This window comes from Peromyscus maniculatus, chromosome 1, assembly GCF_049852395.1.
Source record: "Peromyscus maniculatus bairdii isolate BWxNUB_F1_BW_parent chromosome 1, HU_Pman_BW_mat_3.1, whole genome shotgun sequence".
Taxonomy (NCBI): domain Eukaryota; kingdom Metazoa; phylum Chordata; class Mammalia; order Rodentia; family Cricetidae; genus Peromyscus; species Peromyscus maniculatus.
Genome location: NC_134852.1, coordinates 13,302,473 through 13,325,696, shown reverse-complemented (window position 1 = coordinate 13,325,696; position 23,224 = coordinate 13,302,473). Strand labels below are relative to the sequence as shown.

Here is a 23,224-nt window from a genome sequence, read left to right as displayed (position 1 = left end):
GGCCCAGGTGATAAACCTCCACCAAAAAGGACACACATTTTAATCCTTTCCAAATCGCAACCACCTGGAAAGCTAGTATTAATATGGAGGAGACTATATATGGCACATCTTATACAAACCACAACAGCATGAAAGTGAGATAGTGAGAGGCCACAAAGATGCTGTGCAGGCAGAGAGAGTGGTTGATGACAAAGGAGGAAAAATTGGGCTCTAGGAAACCATCGCCTAAAGATCTAAGATGCACTTGGCATGCACTGTCTTCTAGACCCTCCAGGGAATAAGCTGGGGACTACTGGATAACAGATCTCAGATTATGAGTTTGATTTTATATATATATATATATATATATATATATATATATATATATATATATATATATGTATATGTGTGTGTGTGTGTGTGTGTGTGTGTGTGTGTGTGTGTGTGTGTGTTTAAAATTTCAGTAGCAAAGCATATTTAGGAAGGTCCCAAAACAGAATGGATGTCTAAAGCATGTCTCAGGGATTGGCATAGTTTGGCACACTCTGCTGTTCAAGATAATGAGAGGTTGCACAAAAGAAGAAAATCATTTGAGTTTAAAAGAAAAATAGCTTAGGCTTTTGTTACAGTTTCTTTTGGGCATTGAAGCTACACCAGAGCTATAGTTAACCCTTTACTTCTTGAAGATGAAGACTACTTGAAGATATTTTCCTCAGGGATCAATTGGTCTTGCAGGAGCCTCTGGTTCTTTTAGCCTTTCTTCTACAAGGTGATCCATCCAGGTGATAGTATGTCAAAGGCCTTTCTGGATCATGGCTTTGCTTGGGATCATGGAGGGAAAGTCTCCTCTATCTTGCACATCATCTTTGTAGACTGGACACTGATTAGAGTCTACCTAGTAGGGTCTCCATGGCTTCCCTGAATTAGGGGGCAGGTGACTTAACAAGGCTATGGGATATTTTATGAGATGTTCCATGTTCCTCCAGGAGTTGGTTGACTTTGGAGGATCACCCCTCTTAATCCCACTGTCCACAGCAGTACAGGCTTCCCAGTGTCCTTATTGAGAACCCTGGAGGGCACTTGTGTCAGTCTGGTATTTGTTACAGTATTGTTATTTTACATGTATGAATGTTTGCTTGAGTGTGTGTCTGTGTACCACATGCATGCCTAGCACTCTGGGTGGCCAAAAGAGGACACTGAATCTATGGAACTGGAACCATAGATGCCTGTGAGCCATCACATAGGTCTTCAGAACTGAACCTTGGTCTTCTGTAAGAAAATCAACTCTCTTAACTGCTCAGCCATATCTCCAGCCAAGTCTGGTATTGTTGTCTCCTATCTAATATTTATATAGAGCTGGGGCAGAAGCTAACACTTTTTTTGCTATTTACTTTTGTTTATTTTATATTGTTTGTTTATTTACTTATTTACATTACTTTTGAGGCACATTCACTATGCAAACCTGGCTGCTCTGGAACTCACTATGTAGATCAGGCTGGCCTGAAACTCATAGAGATCTGCCTGCCTTCACTCCTGAATTGTGGGATTAAAGGCATGTACCACCCATGTGGCATAATCTTTGCAGTTTTTCAGTGAACTTAATAGATTAAGATTTTTCAAAATGTTAAACTACTAGTACAGCCTAACTTGACCCACCAAAACCAGATCAGTGGGCTCCTGTTTGATGTTGTGCCTTTAATTGGGACAATGGGACATAAGTAATTGGATGTGCAGATGCTCATTAATCAGGTATGTCCAGTCTTTACAGTACAACATGACCTCATTATCTACAAGTTTCACACCCAAGAACCATGCAATTGAATTACAAAAACAACAAACAAACAAACTAAAACCTGAACCAAAATCTTACAAAAAATATAGTATCTTAATTAGGTTTGAAGCTTTGTTTTGAGCTATATTCAGTGCTTTCAGCAGGCCACAGACTGGATAAACTTGATGGCATCTATGTAAATATTCTGACAATTTAATCACCCAAATGTCTCTATAATGTACAATGGCAATGATTGGAAAGACAGCAGCTGTCAATATTCAGCCTAGAAGCCCAAGCACTTCACCTTTGCCATCTTAATTTCTTTCTTAGTGTTGCTAGGAGGTGAGCTTTCTGTGACATTACTCTCAGCCCTGAACACATCCAGTGAGCTACACATCCAGTGAGCTACACATGATGCCAATGGCCTTCTCACCAGATCTGTCCTTATTGCCTGGGTAATGGAATGTTTCAGATGGTGGGCAGACTTTCAGGTGTTAGGCAATGCATTGCCTCCTGTTTGCTCCCTCATTGAGTGCTTTGCTTCCTTCTATTTTCTTTTTTTCTTTATTCTTTTCTTTTTTTAAGCTAACACCTTTTAAGACACACTGAATAGATGGCCACTTTGTTCCTTTAAAGTACAACTTGAAAAACTTACCAAGGGCAGATGATTACTTTCAGAAAACTCCAGTGACTTCAGTGTGTTGAATTTTGAGCTTAGAAAATCCAGATCACTGGTGCCATATCGACATCGCATCTTTCACATTCAATTCATGCCGTACTTATTCTTGGTAAGGATTTCTACCTTTCTAACTGACGCTAGGGAAACAATCTGCCATCTTAATCTTTATACACAACTCCTTCTTTTTCTAAAATATATCCTTTCTTACATATTTCCACCATTATCTTTTTCCTATGTCCTGTTACTTTTACATTTCATTTATTTCCTTCACATGATGAAACATGATAAAATTAGCAAGTTAAATAAAAAAGAAAGTTTAATCCAAAGCAGCATACATAGCATAATGAAATAAATTAATATTCCTAGAGTGCACAATATAAAACTTCAAAGCTTTAGATATTCAGCAGACCTGTATGACAATGATCTCAGACAGGAATATTTTCTGCCTTGTATAGTCCAGAAAATATCCTCACATAGGCACAGGAACTCCTGGTGGATGCTGAACAGAAGACAGGAGTTGATTCCAGGATTGCAGGCTGGACCCAAATCACATGAGAATCACTAAAATTTCTTATACTTCATCAAAAGAAGATTTACACACACACACACACACACACACACACACACACACACACACACACACACACACACACGAGAGAGAGAGAGAGACAGAGAGAGAGAGAGACAGAGACAGAGACAGAGACAGAGACAGAGACAGAGAAAGACAGAAAGAGAGCACTATACATAATCCTTATGTAGCCAACAGATGAATTGAAACCACATAGAGCATGTTATCTTCAGGGTTTAGATTTTAGAGTAGAGATTACTCCTCCTTATCTGTTCATGGATGCTGCTGTTGAGAGATCCTACAGCAGTATATAGTATATTGGATGTGAGATAGATTTATCACATCATTCTTTTTTTTTTTAATTAGTCGCATTTTATTTTTTTTCAAGTTTGACATTCTGGATGTATTTTTTTCTTTTTTTAAAAATAAGTTTTATTGGCCGGGCGTGGTGGCGCACGCCTTTAATCCCAGCACTCGGGAGGCAGAGCCAGGCGGATCTCTGTGAGTTCGAGGCCAGCCTGGGCTACCAAGTGAGCTCCAGGAAAGGCGCAAAGCTACACAGAGAAACCCTGTCTCGAAAAACCAAAAAAAAAAAAAAAAAGTTTTATTCATTTTACATACCAATTACAAATCCCCTCATCCCTCCTCTCAGCCCTACAGCTTTCCCTTACCCAACCATCCCCAAATTCCCACTTATGAAAACGTGAGGCCTCCCATGGGGAGTCAGCAGAGTTAGGTCCATTTGGTAGAGACAGGTCAAAGCCCCTCCCCCTGCCTCAAGGCTGTATTACATCATTCTATAATATACAACTAAGATATTGATCTAACTAGATGACAGTTGGTCTAACTAGACAATGGTTGTTATGTGGGTCACCCTCAATTCCCAAAAGACTCATCAATAATTCAAAAATGTAGCATTAAGAAGGATAAAGTGTGCTGAAACCAGACCATAGAAAACACTACCAGGAGGATGAGAGAATAATGAGGGGAAGATCAAGTCCAATAGGACTTCATAGGAAACTAGGCTCTTCATTTTGACTTTCAGTGATAAAGTGTAAAAACTCACGTCATAAATCCCAGAAACAAAGTTTCCGTGTCTTCATTGATATTTATCACCATAGGAACATTTCCTTAAGTAAAATTAAAGAAGGTTTACCTGGATGTGTGAGAAGCAACCATTCAATCCACAATACTCTCCCTATCCAACATGGTGGCATTTCAGATAAATACATGGGAAACAAAGACACAAAAGTGTGGGAGGACATATATTTATTGTTCAGGTACCTTATATGTGTCCAGGGTAAGCACAAATCTCTGTTTTCAACTTTAAAATTTACATCTGTCCATTGACAACAATATGCCAATACATAAGGTTATTGGCTTTGTTTACATGAGATAACATTTGTATAAACTCTTCACATGACAAGATAGATATGTTTGCACAGTACCACTGGTAAAGGAAAGATTATCAAGTATACGCATTAATTGAGGTCATGGAATCCTCAAATCCATCAAGACTAACACATTGACTACGTAAGATAAGTGTAAGTTATGTCATAACTGGCTCTTCATTCTTTCCTTCCTTCCTTCCTTCTTTCCTTCCTTCCTTCCTTCCTTCCTTCCTGCCTGCCTGCCTTTCTTTCTTTGTTCCACTTTCTTTATGGGGGAGGTAGTTTGAGACTGGGACTCAGAGGTTGTCCAGTATCTCACTCCATAGCTCTGGGATATACCATTAATTACATTGCAATTCTCCTGGCTAAACTCCCCAGTACTGGGATGCCTGTAGTGAGTCACAATGCCCCTTTTGTAAAGATAGCATTTCCAAACTATTATTTACTATAGAGGGTTTATGGCTGTTAGTAAAGGTGTCTTCTGTGTTTGGCCTTTTGACTGTGGTTTTCAGCAGTTGAAGAGCACAGAACAAGGACCCTTAGGATCCCTAAAGATCAACAGGAAGGGAGAAATAGTGGGGAAGCCTGCAGTCAAAACTTCACCTACATGCCTCAACAAGAGACCCCAGTCTGTTAAAATAGTGTGAAAGATGATACAAATAAAATTTAGGAGGTACAGGGCAACAAATGTGACCACGACCATCAGGACAGTTTGGGCTGCTCTGGTCTCAGCATGGCCTCTGCGGTTCTGATTGGAAGTGATGATGTGCTGTGTTCGCTGGTGATGCCTATAGAGGAGAAGCACCATGGAGACACTGGTCCAGACCATGATGCTGATGAATGTGGCATCATGTGCAAAATGCAAGGAGACGATGCCTACACTGAAACCTGAGGTGGAGCAGAGAAACTTGCTTTGATTGTTAGTGTCATTGCCTGTGCTCTGTGGACCACTGACTTTCATTGGAATGTAGACATTGTTTAAGACACTGAACAACCAACAACTGTAACAAGAAAAACTCAGGGCATTAGAGGCTCTTCCTTGGAGCATCAGCCTACCCCAGTGACCAGGAACAAGAGTGACAAACTGGTGGATGCTCAGGGCACAGGTGGAGCACATGTTGGTGCTTCGAGCCACCACGCGAATGAAGAACGATATTTTGCATTGCAAGTTAGTTGGAGATTTCTTTGGAAGAAAAACCATCACGTTGTTTGTAAATGCAGAGGCGAGGAGAAGGAAGGCATTGGTCACAGCCAAGTTGCTGACAATGACCTGTGTTGGCCTCAGTCGAGAGCCAGTAAGGATGGGAGAGAAATTGTGAAAAAACAGAAGAGTGTTGGCCAAAGTCCCAATCCCAACCTGGAAAAGCAGGAACATCTGAAGAGCCAATTCCTCAGTGGTTCTTAAGGCTTTACTCTGAGAGGACATGGAGACGACTTCTGTGCAGACTGGAGTGAAGATCAGAGAGAACACTGCTTTCTTCAAGACACTTCTTAATCCTCTGAGCATAATGAATGGTTTGAGTCTTTCCTCCTTCTATGAAAGGAGACATGCTGTGGATATCACTCTATATAAATAAAACACTGATGGCCAGTGACCAGACAGGAAGTATAGGCAGGACAAAGAGAGAGGAGAATTGAGGAAACATGAAGAAGGAGGGGAGACACTGCAGCCACCGCCAGGACAAGCAGCATGTAAAGACACCGGAAAGCCACCAGCCATGTGGCAAGGTATAGATTTATAGAAACGGCTTAATTTAAGATATAAGAACAGTTAGCAAGAAGCCTGCCACGGCCATACAGTTTATAAGTCATATAAGTGTCTGAGTGATTATTTTATAAGTGGATTGTGGGACTGTTGGGCTTGGTGGAACCTGGAGAGAAGCCCTCCAGCAACAAATGGCCCCCAACGGCTCGAGTTTCCACCTTAAACCTGAAAATATTTAATAAACAATTCTAAACAGAACCAAAACCAGGTTCCTGCTTCTTGTCTCATACAGGCAGCTAGACGCCGAAAAACGCAGGTTTGAACACTGGCGGGTTCCTGGTGTGTGCGTTAGACTGACAGTATGGCAGAAATGAGGCGTCTGCCAGCAGCACATTAAGCTGTGTGGTAGATTTAGTCTTTACTATTATTTAAAAAAAAATTTTTTAAAAAGGTTTCTAGGCTATTCGCTGCTTTGATAAAAGCTTAGACCCACTATTTCTGAGACTTGATGACTCCCAGAGCTGGCGGAAAACGTACCACTGCCATGTTGGGAATCTGAAGTGGGTGGAGCCAGCCGCCACAGTGACATTTCAGTCTTAGAATGGTGCAGCTTAAAGCAATAGGCTCAAGGTAATATAAAAAATAAGCCACATAAAGATGGCTATCACCCAGAGAATCTGGATTATGTTCTCTTTGATATTCATAACTGAAGAAAAACATTTGATTGCAAAAGCTGTTGAGCTATGCCAAAATGTAAATTTTAAAGGTACCTTGACTTCAAAACTTGGATATAAGGATATGTTACTTTGGAAAAGAGATTCTGCTTTTGTTTCCACAGAAAGCCAGAGGCTATAGATTTGTTCCAGATTAAGATACATCAGGTTTGACCAGCCAAGACCCCCTGAAAGATCTCCGATGACACCATGGCCCAGATGATCCAACATCCAGAATGGTTTCAAGGCAACTGGCTCACACAATACAGCCTCAAGGACTACCCCATAGGCCTAAAATTTTCTTTGCATCCCCATAAGATACAGCGCCCCCCCCCCTCCAGCAGGAAGTAGTAAGAGATGCTATGCCCAAATTCCCAAATATACCAAGCTGGCTTTAGAGGTGGAATTGGCTCACTCCGCCTCTAAACCCAGACATATTGCTTTAAAAAAAATGGTTAAGAGATTCTTGTGTCCCAAATCAGAAAAGCCCTCTGGTGTGGGACAGAAAAAAAATATATTTTTATTTAAAACAGGTTGATTATAAATGTGATCTCTTTCTAAAAAAGAAAAGGGAATATGATATAGATATATAAGAGGATATAGAGATGATAAGATAAAAGGGTAGATTAATGAACCTACTTTTAAAGAACAACTTGTTTAAAATGTTTTACATTGGTATAGATTTTAGTTTATGTTTAAAATGTTTTACATTGGTATAAATTTTAGTTTATTGATACAAACTTGAAGTTAATTTTGTTATTATATATATATATATATATATATATATATATATATATACATACATACATATATATTCTTGTTTGAGGTATTATGTTTAACTCATTTAAAATTGTAATGGATAATTAAAAATAGATTAATAATTAGTCATCTATGATAATCATATTTGTAGCCATGTTAGTTAAGTCTTCTAGGTATGCATAGATATATTTCAGATAGATAGGTAATCTTCAAACAGTTCATAGACCTAGAGAATATGGCATTTAAATAACTTAAAATTCTGTTGACTTAAGACACAATTGCTCCTGGCTGCACCAATTGATGCCGAGAGAATGTTGGGCTTCTAAGACATTTCCATTTGGAAGTTTGTCTTTTTGGCACAAAATGGCCTGCTGGGCAAAGAACTGCCCTTGCCTTGACGGCTGACAGTACAAATGCAATGCTGTCCTTTCTGGACAAGCAGGACACAAGGAAAGCGACCACTGTACTCTGGCAAGACAGGGTAAGATGGTCTCTCAGAATTCCTGATTCTGAAAATGGTCTGTCAGATACTCTAGGCCTGTAGCCACTTTGAATGCACCAACAATGCTGAGAAACATTAGGTGACTGTCCAGGCTGCCAGCTGTCTTGGTCTACTCTTGCAAGATTCCCAAAAGTTGCTTGCATCCATCTACCATTTCTCAGGTACCACTATGTTCCTTCTCAGGTCTTTGATGTGGTTGAAAACTAGATAGTTGTAATTTCCTCAGTTATGATAAAAGATAAGTTACATATAAAACCTTAAACTCACAAATATAAGATAGATAGGACATCTTCTTTAATATTGTAACTGCAATTCTTGCTCGATAATTTTTTTGTTATATGTAATTTTACCATGTTAAAGTTAAAACCTCCCTTTAAAAAAAAAAAGAAGAAAAGGGGAAGTGCTGTGGATATCACTCTATATAAATAAAACACTGCTGGCCAGTGACCAGACAGGAAGTATAGGCAGGACAAAGAGAGAGGAGAATTGGGGAAACAGGAAGAAGGAGGAGAGACACTGCAGCCACCGCCAGGATAAGCAGCATGTAAAGACGCCGGTAAGCCACCAGCCACGTGGCAAGGTATAGATTTATAAAAATGGATTAATTTAAGATATAAGAACAGTTAGCAAGAAGCCTGCCACGGCCATACAGTTTATAAGTCATATAAGTGTCTGAGTGATTATTTTATAAGTGGATTGTGGGACTGCGGGGCTTGGGGAACCTGGAGAGAAGCCCTCCAGCAACAGAGACACTATTGTATCACTGTACAGCAGCTTGTCCTGGAGAACACTGCACAGAAAACTCAGACTATTATTTTATACTTCATGTACTTTCCCTTCCTCAAGATGGAATTGTGTTAGTGATATAGCTGTATCTTTCATGGTCGACATGACATGCATGATAACACACTAGGGCATATGATTATATGAACAATGAAGATAGGAACACAGTTTTGCATTCTTTAAATGCAGCATCTTCCCTCTTAACACAATGAGTTCTTCATCCCAAGGAAATGTCTGTGTCACAGCTTAGCACCTACCTGAAAATGACGTGTAATGTGACATCTCCATATAGAATGGTGCTTTTTAGCTGATGGATGGAGACTGACTGTTCCTCTGGAAAACAATGTATAAAGTAAGTTGTAGACAAGAGCTTTCAAAGACATGTTTCAAGGACATGAGTTTTAAAAGGATCTGTCTGTGCTAATGGTTTAACAGTGATGGAGTATCAACATATTTTGAGTATGGTTAAGGGAAGTTGACTCATCAGCCTCTCCAGCTTCTGCTTCCTCACAAAAATAGTTAAGATACAGAAAATTTTGAAGAAATGAAATGCTTTGGTCGTTGGGGACCAAATGTTTTAAGAATTACAAATTGGAGGCTGGAGAGATGGCTCTTCACAAGACTAATATTCAAATCCATCATCCACTTGGTCATTCACATCCATCTGTAACATCAGTTCCTCAAGTTGAATGCCCTCTCATGGTTTTTGCGGCACTGCACAAATGCGGTGCCAGACATACAGGCAGATATAACACTAGACGTATAAAGTAAAATTACTACATCTTAAAAGGGGCAAGAATACAAATTTATAATTCATAAAATCATGTAAGTAAGTAGAAAAAAGAACCCATCAGCTTTTGAGAAAATTTTATACAGATGAAAGTGATAGAATACAAAATATATCAAAAAAGTAACCCGTTTTCTGATCACAAATATGAACCTCAATTTACACATATATATCTGTATATACAGAAGCACCCCTAAAAGTTTTATGACAGAACTGCTTCAGCAAATAAGCACATTTATTGAAATGACTGGGTGCAAGAAAAACTCAAAAAAAAATCAGAAGCCCTCCTATATAAAAATGATAAACATGCTAAGAACGAAATCAAAGGAACAACACTCTTCAAAATAGTCACAAAACAAATAGTCACAAATAATAAAACAACTTGGTGTACCTCTAAACAAGCAAGTGAAAGACTTATATGATAAGAGCGTCAAGTGTTGGAGGAGGATACTGAAGAACATATCAGAAGACAGAAAGATCTCACATGCTCATGGAATGGTAGGATTAACATGTAAAAAGGCCATCCTTCCAAAAGCTATCCAGAGAGTCAATGGAATCTCCATTAAAATTACTACACAAGCCCTCACACCTCAAGAGAACAATACTTGACTACATATGGAAAACCAAAAAATCCAGGAAAGCTAGAACAATAGTATACAATAAAAGAACTTCATGAGGAATCATCATGCCTGATTTCAAGCTCTACAACAGGAATATAGCAATAAAAACCACATGATACAGATATAAAAACAGAAGGTGGATCAGTGAAATCCAAGACTCATGTACATCCACACACCTATGGACAACTGAATTTTGACAAAGAAGCCAAAATTATACAATAGAAAAAAGAAAACATCTTCAACAATCTTCATCTAAATGTAGAAGACTGCAAATAAAGCCATATCTATCACCCTACACAAAAATCACATTCAGTAAGTCAAAGATCAGGTTTTTTTTAATTTAAGTAATTTTTATTCATTTTACATACTAATCACAGATCCTTCTCTTATCTCTCCTCCTGCTCCCCTCAGGGATACCCCCAAAACTAACACCTATTCACTCCTCCAAAAGCCTGGTACGTTCAGTTGAGGCTGGACCAAAGCCCTCCCCACTACATCAAGGCTGAGTAAGGCATCCCACCATAGGTAATGGGCTCCAGACAGCTAGCTCATGTACCAGGGATAGTGGATCAAAGATCTTAACACAAACCAAGTTACACTGAACCTGATAGAAAAGAAATTATGCAATAGCCTTGAACGCATTGGCACAGGAGACCATTTCCTGAATACAACACCGATAATGCTGCACCAAGATCGACAATTAATAAATGGATCCTCATGAAACTGAAAAGCTTCTGTGAGGCAAAGGACACTGTCAATAGAACAAAACAGCAGCCTACAGAATGGACAAAGATCTTCACCAACCCCACATCTGACAGTGGGCTGATTTCCAAAATAAAGAACTGAATTTACACACACACACACACACACACACACACACACACACACACACACACACACACACACACACATATATATATATATATATATATATATATATATATATATATATATATATAAATCCCCAGGGACCAAAGCATTTCATTTCTTCATAATTTTCTGTAACTTCACTATTTTTATGAGGAAGCGGAAGCTGGAGAGGCTGGTGAGTCAACACCAGCTTCCCTTAGCCATACTCAAAATGTGTTGATACTCCATCACAGTTAAACCATTTGCACAGACAGATTCCTTTGAAACTCATGTGCTTGAAACATGTCTTTGAAATCTGTTTATTCTGCAACTTACTTTATACATAGTTTTCCAGAGGAACAATCAGTCTCCATCCATCAGCTAAAAATCAGCCATCCTATATAGAGATGTCACATTAAATGTCATTTTCAGATAAGTGCTAAGCTGTGAAACAGGTATTTCCTTGGGATGAAGAAATCATTGGCATCATTAGGCAAAGAAGAGACAAAAAGCAACTATTCTAAGCATTAATGTTGACTTCAGAAGAGTTGCTGTAGGGAGAAGAGAATGATAAACAGATATCTACAGTTACAAGAATCCCACCTGCAAGCCACAGCAATTTTAGAGATGCTCACAGAGATAAAGCCAGCTCCTAAGTATTTACTGAAGAAACACATCTCTGACCTCTTCTCCATTTGAAGGTCTTCTCTTCCCTGAGACAGATCCAAGGAAATGCTTACCTCTCCAGTAACTCAGTGGAGCATTGTGCAGATGACTGAATGAACATAGATTACCAGTGCTCATAAAAGGACTGTTTATCTAGACTAACATCCCTCAGAGAGTGCATTACTTTGTTATCTGTGATTTCAGTGACAATGTTTGCATGGAGACTTTGGGATACCTCGAATGATGGGGGAAAAAACATTGGTCCTCAAGGAAAATCACAATTATTACCTTCTGCTTGTTAATGATAATGTTTATGACTTTGTTGCATGCTAAGGAATAGCTGTCAGAAGTTAGAAAGAGTTTCCCATGTTTCCTTTGGGAGCATCTAAGTTTTCATTTCTGTTGTCATCAGGTCTGGAGAGCTGCACTCCAGTGTAGATCAAGGGGTTTGCTGAATGTATTTCCAAAGGGGTTTATTGTACAGTATGGTTTCATACTTGTAAAATCATGCTGACATGAGGTCCTTCAGGAAGACCATCAACATGTCATCGGGAGTCTGGTATTTTCCCACCTGTGGCCCAACAAGTATTGGAAAAGATAATGAACTTGAGGTAAGCCAGAACAGAGATGAGTCACACAGTGGCAGAGAGCCCCATGGTGGGGTGTGGGGCTTGAAGAAACACTAAAGAATAAAAACCATTGTGTCAATCATGCTTAGAGCAGAGAAAGAAAGAAGGGTAATTCAGAGCAGCATTGCTGTGTGCTGTAACATCCTGTGCTATGGTGTGGGAATATGGGAAGGAAAAGTACAATATTTCATCACAGTGAATTTTTTTTCAAACCTCTTTTTCAGCATGGCTTAAGGTCAGCCCTGTAGCAGTAACGCCCGCATTACCGATACCCGTTCACCATGTCCGAGCGAAGGGCTGAGGATTAAAAATAGAGACAAGAGACAGTGAGTCATTCACCACGGCTGAATGCCGAATGCCATTTATTGAAAGAGGGAAGAAACCTTAAATACAGGCTTACAACACAAATGGAGGATCCCCAGAGGGCAGAAGTTCGCTACCAATGGTCTACATTCTAGACCCAGTGTTCTACATTCTTGCATCTAAGTTGTTTACACCAAATACAGGATGCATCTAAGTTGTTTACACCAAATACAGGATGCAGGAACAAAGAACCTCCGGTGAGCTCTCTGGTGACCCTTAGGTGAGAAGGAGACTGGCAGGGAATCTGAATAGGGAGGACATCTGGTCAAGATCAGCAAGCAAGGTGGCAGCCACTCACATGCGGGGGCCAGGGCCCACGGGGCCCACAGGTCCCCCCTTTTTATTAAAAAAATGAGCTTCTGACTTAGGTTGCGTGGGACGTCAGCAGACCACCTTACCCATCATAGAGACACCTGCCCAGGCCACACAAGTGCTCTGTCTTAGGTTGATGGCCGCCCCCCAAGCATTACCCATCTCTGAATAGTCATTATCATACAGACTCAAACACGAGAGCTGTAGAGTGACTGCTGCCAAAGATCTCAAAGTGGCACTGGGCTTGCAATCTGAGCGACACAGAAAAGACCAACAGAAGTCCTAACCCACCCATAGCCAGGAGGCTAAAGGCAATTGAAACATTCCCTTCTTAAAAGAGCCTTACTGCAAATTGGAGTCCTTGTAAGGTGGTATCCCATAAGCAAATGGAACTTGAGTTTTAATAATTTTACAACTTTCAAAGCCAATTTTAATGTATAATAGTGGGATTAAATTTATCATGCCCAATAAGAAGAAAGATTAGCTAACTGTGGTAGCTACTTTTGCTGGAAGGGTCTCCATTGTGCTAGCTGTAGTAACCAATTATGAAATAGCAATCCCAGAAGCAATAGCAGCAGTGGCCACCACCGCTATAACAGCAACAATGGCAACAGCGATGTCAGAGTCTCTTCTGGAGTGTGTGAGCATCATCTGTGTCTAGCTGCCATGGTCCACTGGCATGGACACGGCTCCAGGAACACGAACCACCAAGGCCCATTTTTCTTGATCCCAGCACTACTTAGGCTGGCAGGTCCGCAAGAGAACAACTGAGAAACATAAAGAAAACAAAAAACAAAAACAGCAAACAAGGAGCAGAACTAATGGTCTCAATAATGGCTACATTCAGGCTCACAAATTTTAAGGTATCTTCAAAAAGGCTAGATGAATTTCAGGAGGCCAATAAATGTTGCACAGAGCCATTCCTGAAAAGTAGGTACTACACCAGCTCGAGGGGTGTTGCAAAATGCGAAAAAGGCTTAGCTGGCATGCTACTGTTAGCAAATGAAGTTCATTGACCTTCAGAGTTATCCTTAATCTTCAAGGTGTGGCACATTCTCAACATTTTTGAAAAAAGTTACCATACATTACCTTCTGAAGAATCCAGCCACATGGCTACAGTTCCTAGGCTTACAATAATGTTTGCCAAGGCTGGCCGTATTGGGCTCTCAGTCCCCATTGGCATCAGAAGGGGAGAGTTTTTTACGAAGGCCCAATAGGTCTCTGCCATGTTGGGATTCAGCAGCAGCCACAGGGCGCACACAGCATTCAGGAACCCAAAGAGGAACTTCGTTGTCCTGTGGAAAGACACAAACAGATCCCCGGGCCCACACCAACACCGGATAGGTCCCCTCCAATTGCCAGTAGAAAGATCTTTCCATCACACCAGAGGATGATTTGCAACAGGAGCCCTCCAGTGCTTATCTGCAGTGGATACTCCAGCAGAATCCACCAATAAAAAATTTAAAATATTTAAAACAAGGGAAAGAATAGAATGTGGAGAGGAGAGATGAGCCCCTAGCTCCCCCCTTTTTACTTTAGCAATATAAGTTTTTAAGTTACGATGGCAGCATTCTACTATAGCCTGCCCTTGAGGATTATAAGGAATACCAGTCTTACTAACAATAGAAAAATCTTGGCAGAATTTTGAAAATCCCGTACTACTGTAGGCGGGACCATTATCAGTCTTTAAGTATTTTGGCACTCCCATGTAAGCAAAAACATGAAGACAATGATTTTTTACATCCTTAACCTTTTCTCATGAATGGACAGAAGCAAAAATTAGAGAATATGTATCAATAGACACATGGACATATTGTAATTTTCCAAAGGAAGGCATGTGTGTGACGTCCATCTGCCACACATGATTAGGTAAAAGTCCTCGAGGATTAACTCCCAAATGAGGAACAGGTAAAAATTCCACACAAATAGGACATGATTTAACTATCTGAATGGCTTGTTCCCGGGTTATGCCTGTATGATAACGGAGAGATCCAGCATTAAGATGATAACGCTGATGCAACTGAGTAGCCTTATCAAAGGCAGAACAGACTAATGTGACAGCCATATGAGTAATGGCGTCAGCCCTCTGATTACCTTCACTTAGAGGTCCAGGCAATTGAGTATGAGCTATAATATGGCCCACATAAAAGTTATGTGAACGGGACCATATAAGTCCTTGTAGTTGCAATAAATATTCATGAATGGAAGAAATGGATGGTATGTAGGCTGTTGTCTCCAAAGGCATAATGGCATGTGCCACATATTGACTATCGGTATAAATATTTACACTCTCATCAGAAAACATCTGTAAAGCAAGCAACAGCGCCTGTACCTCTGCCACCTGGGCAGAAGTGTCCTGGAATTTTATTTTGTTTACTATGTTACCAGAAACCACCACAGCAAAACCACATGAAGTGCCATCAGTAAATACCATGCAGGCCTGAGGAATAGGAGTCATTTGTACTATCTTGGGAAATATAACAGGATGCAATTTAAAAAATTGACACACATCATTGGAGGGGTAGTGAGTATCAAACCGACCCTGCATGGAGCATGTCAGTATGGTCCAATCATTATCATTAGTTTGTAACCATTCTACTTGAGACTAGGTGTATGGGGTCACCACAATATCTGGCTCCTTACCAAAATTTTGAACACTGATCTTGATTCCCTTAAATATAATCTGAGCAACAGCCTGTGGATAAGGAGTGATGATTTTTGCTGGAGAAGCTGGGGAATGTACCCAAGAAATAGGACCTGTTTGCCAAAACACTCCAGTAGGTGAATGAGTAAAACAAAATATCAAATACAATAAGGGATAATTAAGATCTATATACTGCATGTGAGCCTGTTCCAGGGCCTCTTGCACACGTTGTAGGACTACACATCCTTCAGCTGTTAATTTATGGGGAGATGAAGGGTCAGGGTCACCCTTTAAGACATCATACAAAGGGCGAAGCTGACCTGTTGGAATTTTTAAAGTGGACCAAAGCCACTGAATATCCCCCAGAAAGGTTTGGAAATCATTAAGCGTGCGTAGCTGATCCATATGCAGAGTAATCTTTTGTGGGCATATGCCCGTGCGTAACAATTCATGACCTTAATAATGATAGGGAAAAGATACCTGTACCTTTTCTGGGGCTATCTGTAAATTAGCCAGGCTAAGAACCTCTTGTAAATTAGAAAAGGCATCAAAAACAAGTTTTTATCTTTAGCAGCCATTAATATATCATCCATGTAGTGAATTATATAAACACCTGGAAAAGCTTTTTGAACTGGAGCTAGGGCCAAAGACACATAAATTTGACATATAGTAGGGCTATTGGCCATTCCTTGAGGCAATACCACCCACTGATATCTCTGATAAGGTTCCTTAAGATTTTCTGAAGGAACACTGAAAGCAAAGCGAGGACTGTCCTCGGGATGCAAAGGAATGGTGAAGAAACAATCCCTCAAGTCAACCACAATTAAGTACCAATGTTTAGGAATTGCCACAGGGGCAGGCAAGCCAGGCTGTGTTGCTCCCATGAGAAGCATGGTTTTATTTACAGCTCTAAGATCCTGTAATAGCCTCCATTTTCCCGATTTCTTTTTAATAACAAATATAGGTGAGTTTCAAGGTGAAGTGGAAGGAATGATATGTCCAGCATCTAACTGCTCCTTAACTAATGCATACGCAGCCTCCAATTTTTCCTTAGTAAGGGGCCACTGCTCCACCCATACAGGGTCATCACTTTTCCAAGTGATTTTTATCGGTTGTATTATTGAAGGCTGCTGTGCAATGACCCCTATGGAAAAGACCCTAATCCTCTAGTATCCCCAGGACATCTAGTGACACAGTTTTTGTCTGCCGCAGGGAGCGGGTCTCCTTGCAACATATTCCCTAAGACTCTGCCCAGGCAGTAGCCCTGACTCTTCAGCATCTGTTGTACAGGCTGTTTAATAAGTACAGCTCCCATACCATCTAACACATCCCTTCCACACAAGTTCACTGGAATGTCAGGTAGCACAAAGGGTTGAAAAGTTCCTGCATGACCTTCTTCATCCTTCCAATTTAAAAGTAGCCAATTATTAACAATGTGGACCAAACAATTTACCTGTATTTTATTTACTGGAAAATTAATTTCATAATCTCTTTATCAGGAAGAGATTATCATTTATGGGTTTATCTTAGAAACATTATTTAATAAGCTAATAACCCAATTCATTCCAGATGTTATATTTTTATAGAATTAAATCAAGAATTTCTAGAAAGCAACTTAAATTGCAGAGCCAAATTTTCAGTAATGATCAACAGACAAGACCATACCTAATATATAGTTTAAAATTATGAATTCTGTTCCTTTAGTTTATCTACCATGAAGATCAAACATTCATCCAAACATTTATCAAAACAATCAAAAGAACAGAACATCCTTTATTCAAACAGCATTGACTTAGCATTCAATGTCCTGACCAAAACCATTTTTCACCAGAAGTTAGGCCCAGTTTAAACTTTTAGTGCTAGTCCCTTCCTGGACCCAGCTCACTGGCTCTGCCCAGTGCTCAGGCTCTATTGTCAGCACCTGCCTGGGCCACTGCTTCGGGCCATCGTGCATGCGCTGCACACACCTTTGTCCTCCACGCCATTGGGCATGCGCCCCCCACACACAAACTCATGTTTAAACTTCCTACTCCCATGAAGGGACTACCTAACAATGAGTTATTCCCACCATAAGGGAAAAACAGAAAAACATTTCCCATGAAGGGATCCTAAATATTGAATTATTCCCACTCTGAGGGAAAAATAAAAAACATTTGAACCAAAATTAAGCAAACAGACAGCAAAACTTTAAGCTCTGGGCTCACTTGCTGTTCAGCCAGAAGAAATGAGACCTACCTGCCGATTCTTTGTAATTCAGATGCTGCCGCTCTGCACTTGAAGGAAGAAAAAACTCAAGAGTTTTCAGCTATCCTGAAAACTCTACAAATGGAAAAAGTCTTTACATCCTCCATTACCACTGGGAAGAGGCTTCTCTCTTTCCTTCATCCTTCCTCTACAGGGCCCCAATCTTTAGGCCTAGTTTCAAAAATTTTTCCCCTTTTTACTGGGAAAATTATTTTTTCTTGATTAAAATTTTTTCTCCCTTTTCTAACGGGAAATTTCCTTTCCTTCCCTCTTCTCTATTGGGAAGATTTCCTTTTTTTTTTATTTAAAATCTTTAGCTGTCCTGCCCTTACTTAACTTTGGTGCCTTCCTGCTCCAACAGTCCAATTAACTGACTGTGAGCTAGCTGCACCCATTTCAATTCACTCTTACCTTTTTTTTTTTTCTTTAAAATGCCGGCCGGCCTTCCAAGAGTGTCCGTCAGCTCGTTCCTTCTTTCTCAGATCTCGGTAGGGACCTCCATTTGTAGTGGTAACGCCTGCATTACCAATACCCGTTCACCATGTCCGAGCGAAGGGCTGAGGATTAAAAATAGAGACAAGAGACAGCGAGTCATTCGCCACGGCTGAATGCTGAATGCCATTTATTGAAAGAGGGAAGAAACCTTAAATACAGGCTTACAACACAAATGGAGGATCCCTGGAGGGCAGAAGTTCGCTACCAATGGTCTACATTCTAGACCCAATGTTCTACATTCTTGCATCTAAGTTGTTTACACCAAATACAGGATGCATCTAAGTTGTTTACACCAAATACAGGATGCAGGAACAAAGAACCTCCGGTGAGCTCTCTGGTGATCCTTAGGTGAGAAGGAGACTGGCAGGGAATCTGAATAGGGAGGACATCTGGTCAAGATCAGCAAGCAAGGCGGCAGCCACTCACAGTCGGGGGCCAGGGCCCACCGGGCCCACACAGCCCATCTTTCTAGAGGTGTTCCTTCCGTTTTGGTGCATAATACCTTGGCCAGGTTATCGGCCTATGTAACATGACTGTTTAGTCTCCAATATAAGGCCATAGGTTCTATTGTCTTAGATAGAAGTAGGTTTCCAGGAAATCTGGGACACTACAAAAAGACCAGATATAAAAATAATAGGAATAGAGGAAGGGGAAGAAACAGGTCAAAGGCACAGAAAATATTTTAAATAGAATCATAGAAGAAAATGTCCCAACCTAAAGATGACATGCATATCAAGGTACAGGGAGCACACAGAACCCCAAATGGACCTGACCACAAGAACAAGTCCCCTTGGTACTTGGTCATCAAAACACTAAGTGTTCTGTCCAGTGGTGAAAGTGGGGTGTTGAAAACTCCCACTATTAATGTGTGGGGTTTTATATGTGGTTTAAGCTTTAGTAATGTTTCTTTTACATATTTGGGTGCCCTTGTGTTTGGGGCATAAATGTTCAGAATTGAAACTTCATTTTGGTGGATCTTTCCTGTGATGAGTATGTAATGCCCTTCTTGATCTCTTTTGATTGATTTTAGTTTGAAGTCTATTTTGCTGGATATCAGGATGGCTACACCCACTTGTTTCTTAAGACCATTTGATTGGAAAGTCTTTTCCCAGCCTTTTATTCTTAGGTAGTGTCTGTCTTTGAATTTGAGATGTGTTTCTTGTATGCAGCAGAAAGATGGGTCCTGCTTTTGTATCCATTCAGAATATAAAAGGAACTCAAGAAATTAGATATCAAAATGACCAACAGTCCAATTAAGAAATGGGCTATAGAACTAAACAGAGAATTCTCAACAGAGGAAACTCAAATGGCTGAAAGACATTTAAGGAATTGTTCAACATCCCTAATCATCAGGGAAATGCAAATCAAAACAACTCTGAGATACCACCTTGTGCCTGTCAGAATGGCTAAGATCAAAAACACTGAAGACACTTTATTCTGGAGAGGATGTGGAACTAGGGGAACTCTCCTCCACTGCTGGTGGGAATGCAACCTTGTACAACCACTTGGAAATCAATATGGCGCTTTCTTAGAAAATGGGGAATCAATCTTCCCAAAGATCCAGCTATACCACTCTTGGGAATATACCAAAGGAATGCTCAATCATACCACAAGAGCACTTGCTCAGCTATGTTCATATCAGCATTGTTTGTAATAGCCAAAGCCTGGAAACAACCTAGATGCCCTTCAATTGAAGAATGGATAAATAAATTATGGCACATATACACAATGGAATACTACTCAGCAGAGAAAAACAATGAGGTTTGCAGGCAAATGGATGGATCTAGAAAAAATCATCCTGAGTGAGGTAACCCAGACTCAGAAAGACAAATATGGTATGTACTCACTCATAGGAGGATACTAGAGGTGGAACAAGGATGACTGGACTGCTACTCACAACACCAGGGAGGCTACCTGGAAAAGAGGACCACAAGAATGACATGAGGACCGCCCAATGATGGAGAAATGGCTGAGATCTACATGAACAACCTGGACATGAGTGGGAGTAATGAAGGGTGAGGGTCTAGGGAAAGAGAGCGGGAGATCCCAGCTGGATCAAGAACAGAGAGGGAGAACAAGGAATAGGAGACCATGGTAAATGAAGACCACATGAGAAAAGGAAGAAACAAAGTGCTAGAGAGGCCCACAGAAATTCACAAAGATACCCCCACAATAGACGGCTGGCAATGGTCAAGAGACACCCAGAACTGACCTATTCTGGTGATGGGATGACCAAACACCCTAATAGTCATGCCAGAAACCCCATCCAATGACTGAGGGATCTGGATGCAGAGATCCACGGCTAGACCCCAGGTGGAGCTCCGGGAGTCCAATTAGTGAGAAAGAGGAGGGTTTGTATGAGCGAGAATTGTTGAGACCAAGGATGGATAAAGCACAGGGACAAATAGCCAAATGAATGGAAACACATGAACTATGAACCAAAGGCTGAGGGGTCCCCAACTGGATCAGGCCCTCTGAATAGATCTCTGAAGTATTCGAAGGCTGCCTGGCCAAAAATCCCAATTGTCCTGCTAGAAACCCCATCCAATGACTGAGGGAACCGGATACAGAGACCCATGGTCAGGCCCCAGGTGGAGCTCCAGGAGTCCAATTGGTGAGAAAGAGGAGGGTTTGTATGAGTGAGAATTGTTGAGACCAAGGTTGGAAAAAGCACAGGGACAAATACACAAACAAGGAAACACATGAACTATGAACCAATAGGTCACGAACCCCCAACTGGATCAGGTCCTCCAGATAAATAAGACAGTTGATTAGCTTGATCTGCTTGGGAGGCATCCAGACAGTGGGAACAGGTCCTGTTCTCAGTGCATGAACTGTCAGTATGGAATTTGGGGCTTATACAGGGACACTTGGCTCAGCCTGGGAGGAGGGGACTGGACCTGTCTGTACTGAATCTACCAGGTTGAACTCAATCCTCAGGAAGTCTCTGCCCTGGAGGAGATGTGAATGGGGGGTGGGCTGGGGGGAAGGTGGAGGTGGGGGTGGGGGGTGATGGGGGGGAGAGGGGAGAACAAGGGAATCTGTGGCTGATATATAAAATTAAATTTAATAAATAAATTTAAAAAATGAAAAAAATAAAAAAGATAAAAGAACATGCATTTATGAAAACCCAAAAAAAAGTTAATTTTGTTATACTGTAAAAAAAACTAAGTGTTTAGAACAAAAAAAAATGTTAAAAACTGCAAGCTAAAAAGATTAAATTGGGGATAGGGTTTAAAAAACGACCAAGTAATATATAAAGGCAGACCTAACAGAATTACCCCTTTCTTCTCAGTGGAGACTTTAAAAGCCAGAAGGGCCTGGACAAACATGCTAATATAATTGTGAATTTATGTGATGACTGTCTGTCATTTTTGTTTATTTTTCTATCCTCAGTTCTTCCTGTATTATTCCCCTTGGGGTGGGGAGAGATGTGAGACTGTATGTACGCCATTATCACCAGAATTTTAGGTGATCTCTTTATTGGCACCACAGTAGAAAAAGGAAATTGGGATTTCAGTCCTGGGATTCTTAATTTTATTAATAAAAGCCTGTAAGAAGTGATCCAATGGAAGCTGAAAGATGATCTTATTGAAATTCAAAAGAAATACATACTAGAACAGGCAATCTATAAATCTCAAAAGTTTCTGATAGGAGGGCAATCAAAAAGAGCCATGACCTTGAGTTAAGTCAACATGGACTTGTTCACACAGTGGCAGACAGCCCCATGGAGGGTGTGGGGCTTTAGTGATAGGCTAAAGAATGCCAAGCAGTGGGGTAAACATGCTTAGAGCAGAGATAGAATAATTCAGAGCACCATGGTGTGCTCAGCAAGAGCCTTGCTAGAGGGAGGAATCTGGGGAGGAAAAGTAGAGTATTTCAGCACAGGGATAATTTCTCTGACCCTCTCTTTGGCATGCCTTAAGGTGAGCCCACCTTCCTAGGATTGGTCCTTCCTCATTGGGGCACAATCTCCTGACAAGGTGATTGACCCATGTGACCTGAATGTTGAATCTACAGTCAAGACAGACATTCCACTGTCTTAGATACAATGAGTTTTCCTTTAATTAACTTCTATGTCACTCTAATACTTTCCCACTGAAGAAGTAAACATGAAGTCATTTGTAAACAGATCCTAGGTTAGAAATCCCAACCATTTTTGGCATCTATGACATCTGGAGAGGAGAGTGTTTCCTGGTGTCCCAAAGACATTCCTGGCTTCTAACCAGAATATGAAATGTTGGTTTTTCTTTAGTGTCTTTCCACTGAAAATGGCATAACCAACATGTGCTCCCCCCACATCCTCATCTTTCCCTTGAAGAGTATATTTCATGTTTCTACAAAGGTGTATGAACCATAGTAGATATGTCACTGGGGGGCAGAATGTATCTGTCTTCTTAAAGCTGAACATTTGGTAAGAGAGTTGGAGAACCCCTCCAGATGGACATGTCAAATAAATTACAGAAGGACATCAGTAGTTGCAATTTTGCCACAGGTGTCGGGGGAAGGACGTCCTTGACTGGAGATGGAAAGAGAGGTGAGGTGAGGTAAAGTCAGGACTTGACACATCCTAGGCAGGGAGTGAGGAGAAGTAAATACAGAAGATATTTTGAAGTGTTTATTCAAAGCCTTCGAATCTCTTGATGGGATCACTAGAGCATGCATGCATTCAGCTCTTAAACAGTTTTCATTTGACCTCTAGGGCTGAGACTTTTTAGCTGAGAGGTCCTATGACTTCTCAACATCTGAGAAATCCCCAATATCA

At 40.6% G+C, this 23,224-nt stretch overlaps 1 protein-coding gene across 1 annotated transcript; it reads right to left on the bottom strand.

Annotated features, from left to right (window-relative positions):
- Positions 1 to 4,896: 4,896 nt before the first annotated feature.
- On the bottom strand, positions 4,897 to 5,814 carry LOC102928654 (vomeronasal type-1 receptor 4-like). The gene has a single exon (XM_015985534.3). It carries the CDS (start codon positions 5,812 to 5,814, stop codon positions 4,897 to 4,899), a length of 918 nt encoding a protein of 305 aa, XP_015841020.1.
- Positions 5,815 to 23,224: the final 17,410 nt, after the last annotated feature.

Coding starts and splice junctions, on each gene's coding strand:
- LOC102928654 (XM_015985534.3), bottom strand. CDS start 5,814: ATGTCCTCTCAGAGTAAAGCCTTAAGAACCACTGAGGAATTGGCTCTT.